Source organism: Mesocricetus auratus, unplaced genomic scaffold (genome assembly GCF_017639785.1).
Source record: "Mesocricetus auratus isolate SY011 unplaced genomic scaffold, BCM_Maur_2.0 Super-Scaffold_100046, whole genome shotgun sequence".
NCBI classification, from domain to species: domain Eukaryota; kingdom Metazoa; phylum Chordata; class Mammalia; order Rodentia; family Cricetidae; genus Mesocricetus; species Mesocricetus auratus.
In genome coordinates this window covers 3,685,633-3,695,094 of record NW_024429223.1, presented here as the reverse complement: position 1 = coordinate 3,695,094, position 9,462 = coordinate 3,685,633, and the positions used below count along the sequence as shown (strand labels likewise).

The 9,462-nt window shown below is 56.1% G+C and overlaps 1 protein-coding gene across 1 annotated transcript in view; it reads right to left on the bottom strand.

Moving 5' to 3' along the window:
• Pepd (peptidase D) overlaps positions 1–8,776 on the bottom strand; it is a 143,760-nt gene extending 134,984 nt beyond the window's left edge. The window contains exon 1 of the mRNA XM_005081773.4: positions 8,667–8,776. Coding sequence (XP_005081830.2) covers positions 8,667–8,683 — 17 coding nt within the window. The 5' untranslated portion in view covers positions 8,684–8,776. The remainder of the gene's footprint in view (positions 1–8,666) is intronic.
• Positions 8,777–9,462: the final 686 nt, after the last annotated feature.

The window sequence follows — 9,462 nt, the reverse complement described above, 5'->3', positions numbered from 1 at the left end:
TGTCACATAGGCTGCCAGCCTTAAGCCTACATTGGTAGTTCCCATACCCAACAATGCCCAACCTCTCAGGACACACACACACACACACACACACACACACACACACGAGAGTGCCCACACACACAGCACCACACTCCTGTGACCAGCAGCTACATAGTACAGACCTCCAGGGTAGCAAGGCTGGTGCTCTGGACAAGTCTACAGGGGCTGGGGAGGGCCAGGCCTGGCATCGCTGGGAGGTGTGCCTCCCTGGATGTCTAGGATAGCTCAGGCCCCATGCCCATACCTGTGAGCTATCAGGGCCCCGTGGTTCCTGCGCAGCCTGCCCCGGCCCCCATCCCCATCCCTACTCACAGGGTGCTTCTGCAACATGTTTCTCCCTGACTGGGGCACCTTCAACATCTAGATATACAATAACCTGACCCTAGAAACAGGAAAGAAAGGGAGAGAGAGAGACAGAGACAGAGACAGACAGACAGACAGACAGACAGACAGACAGACAGACAGACAGACTAGCTCCTCGTTGCTCTCGGCAATCCATTTCCTCCTCCACTTCGCAGTAAACACTCCAGAGGAACCCAGCCTCCGGCACTGGTGACAATCCACACTCCCTAGCTCACCCCACGAGGCGTACACACCGCCCCCCTAAACAAACACACTCCATCTGGCCAAGATGACCCCGCCCACGTTCCTGAATCTGCGGCGGGTCCCGATCTAGTCTTCACCGGGCCTCTGCACAGACGTGACACCTGCAGACGACACTGCTGAACTCCACCTCATCACGGCGGCTCCGTCCTCACACAGTTTCCCCCACCTTCTCCAGGCCAACCTCCTACTGACCTCCGGAGCTAGGGCCATACTCCACCCCCCACCCGGCGTAGCCCGGCCAACCCAGCCCCTCCAGAGGCAGGGGTGGCCCTCGGAAGTATCTCTCACTGACAAAGACTCCTCCTGCCACGAGAGAGAGGTAGCCGCGCTCTGATGGCTCAAGCCATCCTTGCCTCCTCCGCCCATCTCTGCTCCCTCACTCACGCACACCTAGAACCTCCTTCTCCCTATTTAGGGGACATCGCACCCCCACCCCCGCCGGGCGGCCTGGATCCACCTTGCACCCAGAGAACTTTTGTTTTTTGTTTTGGTTTTTCGAGACAGGGTTTCTCTGTAGCTTTGGAGGCTGTCCTGGAACTCACTTTGTAGACCAGGCTGGCCTCGAACTCACAGAGATCCGCCTGCCTCTGCCTCCCGAGTGCTGGGATTAAAGGCGTGCGCCACCAACGCCCGGCGCACCCAGAGAACTTTAAGAAGCTCCCCTCTGCTTTCCCGGCCTGAGCTTCCCAGCCAGTGGCAGCCTGTTCCCGTGCGCAAGCACAGACTTCATTTGTTGCTGCCTCTCTGGGTAACGTGTGACAGGCCCAGACAAGGGCAGAACCGGTGTGGGTGCCCGGTAAATGACACTAGGCCAGTCTCCCCACTTGCTCTCCAGATCCAAACCCACCCGCAGTGTCTCGAACCTACGGAGCTTGGTAGATCCATCGGCCTGGGCCCTGCCTCTGGGTTGAGCCTGTGGGAGGCGTGGGAGACGGGAGAGGGGGAGGAGTAAAACGGTGGGCATAGAGAACCTGCCCCCCGGACGCCATTCCTGGCAGTCCATGAAACTAAAGGGCCTGAGCCAGCCTCTCAAAGCAGGGCCGCAACACAACCTCTTCCTCCGGGTTCTCTGCACGTTCCTGCCGTTCTGTAAAACCATCCCTGCAGCAAATGGCGGTGGTGGCATCAAGGAGGTCCCTGTGGGAAACAGGCCCTCCACGAGACAGACCTAGATCTGTCTGAGTCGCTGTGCCCTGTGCCTAGCACCCTGCCTGCCACGCGGCAAGTGCTGGATAAATATCTGCTGCGTGTGCCGTTGTCACAATTGACTCGTGGGGGCCACACCCCCCAACTGTGCAGATAGAGGGTGCCGAATCAGCTCCAACCGGGAGGCAGGAAGGGCCGAGGAATGGGGGGGGGCACCCGCACATGCCCATGCTCCTCACTCCTAACCCCCGGCTGCCCTTCCTTCCTCCCAGGGCAGTGAGCAGGAGGCTGGGTGGGCACCAGCAGCCAGGGCTTCCACAACTCAGCAACAAGGACGAAAGGACAAGAGGATCCTGGTCACGGCTGTAAACATGGCTCCCCAGCGGCCTGGCCGACAAGGAACTGAAAGTGCACCCTCCAGCACCCACACCCTTCCCACCCACTCAGTGACCCCCATGGAAGGGGTCGCCACAAGCAGAGGAGGGAACTCATCTTTACAGGGTCCTCAGGAGCAAATGCACAGGGACCCCTGCTATGGATGGGCTCACACCAAGTCACCCCTCCCACGGCACCCCTGATTAAAAGTGCTCCCCTGGCTTCCTCGCCTGCCCTGGGCTCTCCTCCTTGTGACCCAGCTCCTTAAGTCTGCCAAGGGCCACCCATTCCTAGCATGTGACCATCCCATCTGGAAGGCTCCTGGTCTCTTGTCCAGAACTGTCTCAAAGGCCGAAAATGCCTCCGGACACCCAGACTTGGGGCCTACTGCCTGTTCTCGTATAAGGGACTTGAGCATCTGAGAGCTCTGGTATCTGAGGCGGCTCCTGGGGCACGCCCCCGGGATACTGAGGGATGTCAGAACCTACCCCTCCACAGGGCTCAGTCACACCACCCCCCACCTTGTCCTGGGTTTAAGGAAGGCAGCTCAGCCTAAGCCACCAGGCAAGGCCAGGTGCTGCAGTCTCTAGGACACACTCAGGAACAAAGATTATGATGATGGCAAACCCTTGGAGGGACAGCCTGGTCCAGAGGCAAGAGTGGCTTCTTCCTGTGAATTCATCTAATACAGCACCAAGAAAACATCCCCAGCTGTTTTCCTCCGTGGTCCTGGGAACTAAATCCAGGGTCTGATCCATCCTAGGCAAGCACCTCCCTCCAGCCAACCCCATTTTAAAAACTTTTATTTTGAGACAGACTGGCCTTCAGGCCAGTGCCTCTAGGCCTGACTGTCTAACTGGTTTCTGATGAAGGTTGCTTTGTTAGTTGGTTGTGAATTTAAAAAGCACATGCGTGTCATTCCTGAGTCTACTGCATGCAGCCAGGGCACAGGTGTGTTTGAGAGAGCCGAAACGACTGGTGGGCCAGCTCAGGGCTCAAAGGCATCCACAGAACAGACCCTCCCAGGCCAACCACCAAGGCCCAGGAAGCAGCCCAGGACCAATAGCAGACTGGACAATAACAGACTCAGCCCCCAAGGAAGGTACAGTGTCACAGCCCCTGCAGCCCACCCTTGTCCCAAACGTCCTGCACCACTGACTCAAGGTGTCTGTGGCTGTGATTGATGAACACCACGGCCATGAGCAAGCTGGGGAGGACGGGGTTCATTTACTCCCACATCACAGTCCATCATCCAAAGACGTCAGAGAAGACAGGTGGCAGGGACCTCCGGCCATCATCCAGGTACGCTGCCTCACGTACTCATAAGAAAAGATCCTCGTAGAGAGTACGTGACTCGGGACCACCCTGCTACCTGCCAAGTTCCAGAAACAGACCTGCGGCTCATCTAGGGCGTAGGCTTAATAGAAGGTGGAATGTGAAAGATAAAGTTAGAGTCTGCAGTCAGGTTACCAGAGGACGCAGGATGCCCTACCCATCCCACTGACCTTCCGCTCCGCCAGGTTCATCGCAGCTACAGCACATCCCCATCCCTTCCCCTCCTCCCTTCCCCCCTCCCTTCCCCTACATAAATCCCTTTGGGATGAATAAAGTTGACGCCTTGATCAGACTCTTGTCTTGGCGTCCGTCCTTGTGTCCCCTGCCCCCCATCTTTTTCCTAGATGTCCACCAGACCCACGCTGAGTGTCCTGCGGGATGGGACAGGCAGGAGCCGATCGATGCCGAGGCCATGGAAGGGAGTTGCTTACTGGCTTGCTCCCCATGGCTTCTTCTTATAGCACCCAGGACCACCTGCCCAGGGGTGGAACCATCCAGTGAGCTGGGCCCTCCGCCATCCATCATCAATCATCAAGAAAATGGGCCACAGGCATGCCCGCAGGCAAATCTGGTGGAGACATTTTCTCAAAAAAGATCCTTAACTCCTGTCAAGCTAAGTTAAAGCCAGACAACACCACCACCTTCTCCTTTGCCCTCAATGGCCTGCTGGTTTCTGGCCCACCGAGAGCCATGCACAGAACATTAACCCCTCATCTTCTTGATGGAAAAAAAAAAAAACACTCCTTTGTTTTCTCTAACGTATCGTTCAAACTTAACGCTTTACTCCATTATCGGTGTAAGCAACTAACCACTGAGTATCAGCAATGCCTGGGAAGCTGCCACCCGCAGAACTCACAGGTACACGCTCACTCCATGGCATCGCTGCAACACTTTCTCAAAATTCACCCTGTCAGACCTGCCCCAGGCTCTTGTTACCTCATGCATTGATGCAAATGCATAGGACCACATCACAAGCTCACTTAACACCGTGACAGCTGCATTTCCGCATAATTGGTTTTCCTTGTAGTCTTTTGCTTATTTAAATGCATTTTGAGACATCACACCAAGCTGGGCATGGTGGCTCCCTAGCACATGGGAGGTTGAGGCATGAGGAACGAGACTCAGAGGCCAGCCTGGGCTACACGATTGCAATCCCATGCATATATCTGGCTGACAAATAAATGGCATTAAAGGAGGATGCTGCTTTGGTCTGTCCCTAAGGTCCACATGCAGAGGCTTGGTCTTCAGTGTTGACAGTAGTCACAGACCTTTAAAAGGTCTGGGGCTTTCCGGGAGATGACCAGGGATTCATGCTAATTAATTAATTAGCTAACTCTCAAGGAATGAGTTAGGTCTCGTGGGACTGTTAGAGCTACTGAGACAGTGAGTCCTCACACAGTGAGCTCAGCTGGCTGTCTTGCCACAGGACCTCTCTTTTACACACAAGCTACCTCGCCCCTCCCACCGGCTGTCACCCACCGAGTTCTAACATCAGGCCAGGGTCTCACGGGATGCAGTCAGCTGACGCGGTGTCCGGAACTGTGAGCAAAACAAAATTGTTTTCTCTATAAGGTATCAGCCTCACGCATTTCGGCCTAGCAGCAGAAAATGGACAAGGACAAGCATGAAGGATTCACTAACACCCACAAGCTCCATTGCACAGACTGTATAACAAGATCCCTGGGCTACCGTGGGGAGCCACCTCCGGATAGAGCCACACGCATAGGCTTCCAGAGAACCACAGGCCAGACAAGAACGACCAGACATTGAGGTATTCGGCCAGGGAAGGAATCCCCGACTGGGAGCCTTAGGAGGGGGCAGGTACCCCACACAGCCTCTTCCCTCTCTCCCGAGAAGGACTGTCCATGCACACGAGGGACAGAAAGGGAGGGCTGGATAGGGGGTGGATCAAGCCCAGAGAAGAACCAGAGAGGGCAAAGGGCACCTGGGCCAGCCCGGCTTCCACAGACTTGCCCGTTTCGCAGCATCAGCATGAGGACTTCGCACTTGGCACAAGGTTCACACGAGGGTGTGTGACAGACAACATTTGATCAAGACCCTGATTCCTCCCAGCCTTTCCTGTCTAGAATGCTTACTCCAGCACCCATCATACACACCCAGGGCAGCTGGTGTGATGCCCCTCACTGGCTGGGATGAAGAGGGAGCTACCGCCGTTCATCCTACTCTTTGGAATTCTGTCCCCCTTCCTTCCTACCCACAGGACCTCTCCCCTTGGCCACTGCTGCCTCCCAGGGAAAACAGAACAGGGTTCTGGAATAATTCACAGGGTAAAAAATGTCCCTTTCATCCGCACGGCGCCATTCCACCAAGCTCTAACCACAGGTTGTGTGGCCCCAGGGGTACAAAACCAGATTGGCCCCCAAAGATTGCCGGGAAGCAACAACAGAAAGCTGAGACAGCCTACTCGCGACGGATGCGAAGACGCGCGCCACTAACACGAACTGAGATTCTCTGAGTTCTGAGCAGGAACCTTTCAACGGGAAGACCTGTTTGTGGGAGGAGGAGCCATCCGGGCTGGACCTGCAAGTCTGTGAACAATCACGGTGGAAGACAGAGTATCCCAGGGCTGTCAGGCGAGCAGGCCCAGGACACAGGGAACACAGGGCAGCAAGCGAAAGACAGGTACGTAGAAAACTCAAAGCATCGCTCAAGGAGAAAGCAGGGCATACACAATTAGAGACACTCCTCGCCAAGTCTGAGGTGCTACTTAGGGCTTCGACTGCTCCCCAACTCATATGGGGGTACGCCTGAGGTTCTCATGAGCCTCCTGTGCCCGGGCTTCACTGGGACTCTGTAGGGAACCAACTCTGACTCATTGGAAGCCCGTGGCTATGAGTCGAGGGACATTAAATCTGACACACTGTTAGCTGGGCATGGTGGCGAATTTACCTGTAATCCCAGTTCATGAGTTCAAGGCCTACATAGGGCAAGTCCCTACCTCAAAAAAAAAAGTTACAATTAAAAAAAAATGCTGGGACTATAGTTTAGTGGTAGGGCACCTGGCACAAGCCTTGGCAACTTCCAAAAGAGAGACAACTAACATGCTGACCTACTAAGTGAATTCTGCAGCAGACAGCCAAGATTCCTAAGGGACGTCAACGCAGGCTTAGCATTTCTGAGGACAGCCACTCTGAGACGGCTCTTCATAAGGAAGGCCCGGCCAACAGTGGAACCTCACCGTATCTGTTATGTTTCCCAATAACTACGCCTCCCCAAGATCTGGGTCACCATCCGCTTCAACCATCTTGCGTGATGACCCCAGAGAATCAGCCCAGTTACAAGAGGCGTCCTCTGAAGATCCGGTCAGTCACCTCCTATCCCAGCTCAGGAATCTGCCAGTAGGAAACAAGCTTTGGGCCAGCCTGGAACTTCAGACCCAAATGCGGCTGCTAAAATAAAACTGCCTGTGGTCTCACCTGGCCAACCCAGATGGACAGAGGGGACCCCGCACACGGATACCTGCACATACTTACTGCTCACTGAGCTTCATATATATGTATGTATATATATATATATATGTGTGTGTGTGTGTGTATGTATGTATGTGTATGTGTGTGTGTGTGTTGTGAGCCTAGCCTTTAATGGCTGAGCCACCTCTCCAGACCTCACTGTGCTTCTTAACAAGAGGGTCAAAGGGCAGGCTCAAAGTTCTGGTCCTGGCCTCCTGGACACCCACCGGGAATTTGTCTGCATAGTACTCCACCCTAAGTGTGCCTCACTGTTTAAAGTTCACCCCAAAGTTCACCCAGCACAAAGATCCCGTGCCTCTCCTCGTCACAGACCAAGATCAGGGGCAGAGAGAGTTAAGACGACAGAATCCCACAAGTCCATCAGTTTTTAATGACCCCCAGGGTTGCTCCTGGGAAACAGCAGGCACCCACTAAATGACCGCTCTAGTGGAAGCTCTCCCAACCTCGGAAGCCATCTAAGACGTCACCATGTTTCTATCCCCCTCACCTTAAACGGAGAGATGCATTTGGTTCACTAGTCTCTCCACACCTATCTCGGTTCCCAGCCCTCTATGTGGAGAGCCCCCTCTTCTACCCCGACCCCTCCCAATGCCCTGTAGCACCAGGACCACACCCTCTCCCACTGAAATCACAGCTCAAGCTATGCCACCAGTTAGTGGTAGTGCACGCCTTTAATCCCAGCACTCGGGAGGCAGAGGCAGGCAGATCTCTATGAGTTTGAGGCCAGCCTGGTCTACAGAGAGAGTTGCAGGACAGCCAGGGCTACACAGAGAAACCCTGTCTCAACAAACAAAACAAACAAAAAAAGCAGATCCCAAGTAGTCCTATGTTTGTGATACTCTGAAGGGCAAAGCAAAAGGTTTGAGGCCAGCCTGTGCTGCATAGTGAGGCCCTGCTTTAAAAAAAAAATTAAAAAGCAGATCCCGGATGACAATCCTTCCTGCTCCTCCAGGACAAAGTCTGGAGAGGTCACTGGTCACCACACCTACCAGCTCAGGAATGCACTGTAGATAAGCTCCCCCCCCCAACACCGAGTGAGCCCATCTGCCCTCAACTTCCTAGACCAACAGGACCACCGACTCCTCTTTTTTTTTCAATTCTGCAGAATGACGGCAGGGCCTGAACCGAGCAAGGCACCGGGCTAGTGAGGCCCAGCATGAAGCCTGCATTGGAGATAGAGAGAAGACGACAGATATGTAGAAAACCAGGCACTAGAGTTGATCAGTTAGGGGGAAAGGCGTCTTGGAGGAGCCAACATTTCGGCCAGGAAAAGAATCGCGGGGGAAGTGATGGCCCAAGACACCAGGATTCCACTCCAAACACTGCCCTCACTCCGGGGGAAGCGCCTGGAGCCCACCCCGTCGGAGGGGCGTGGCGGTGAGCAGGTTTGGCAAGCTCTTGGAGAGCTCGGCTCCGGGGGCAGCAGCCCCCCAAGGCCGACGAGCAGCCGCAAGCGCGCAGGGAGCCAGCGGGTGCCACTCGCTCGCTCGCTCGTTCGGCAGAGCTCGGTTTCGGTGCCGGGCGAGAAGCGCGCGGTCCGCGGCCCCACGGCATCCCCACGGCAGCCAGAGCCCGGGGACTGCCGCCCGCTGTCCATCCCGGAACCCCGAGGCAGGCCACCTCTGCACGCCCGCGGGCAGGAGCGACGAGGGGCGAGCTCTCAGCACTCACCGCGCGGGGGACGCCATGCTCGCCGGGTGCTAGAAGTCACGTGGAGTGCGGCGTCAGCTGAGCCCGCCTGGCTCTTAACCCGGAGGACGGGGCGGGGCCGGGAGGGGCGGGGTTTTAGAGGGAGCGTGGGGCGTGGCCGGCGGCCCCAGGTCCCGCCCCCTCCGGCTCCTGACTGCACACCCAGAAGAGGCGGAGCCCTGGAGGGCGGGGATTAAGGTTCCGTGCTGCAACAACCCAGGTTCTCAGCCCAGGCTCTCAGCCCAGGAGCCAGGCTGGACCTGAGCAGCAACCCACGGAGGCGTCCTCTCGCTGCAGGAAGTGTCCTGAGGCAGGGTCGGCCCCTGACGCTGCGTTGTGACAGCCCACCCACGGGAAGAACGCACAGGAATTAAGAAACCGTCGGGGAGGAGGGTCCTGGGATTGGCTGCGGAAGAGCTGGGGCTGCCGGAGTAACGGGAGACTTCAGCATCTGAGAAACGGAGCGTGGGGAGGGAGACTCTGGCTGGAGAGACAAGCAAGACTTGCAGGGGAGTCAAGCCTTGTCCAAGCCTCCTCAACTGCAGAACGGAGGAGCTGCAGGAAGAGAAGTTGGGGTGGGGAGGTGGGAAGGGTAAGGAGAAGCCGGCAGAGCCGGGCCCCGGGTTAGGGCAGAGTCCTAAAGAGACCCAGAGCACGTCTGATGTGGGATCCAACATCAGAAGGCAGCAGGTCCCAAGCACTTAACAGGCACTGGTTCAAATCCTTGCAGGTGTTACTGCTCGCAGAGGTCTTGCAAAAGGCCCGTGAGGTAGGGATT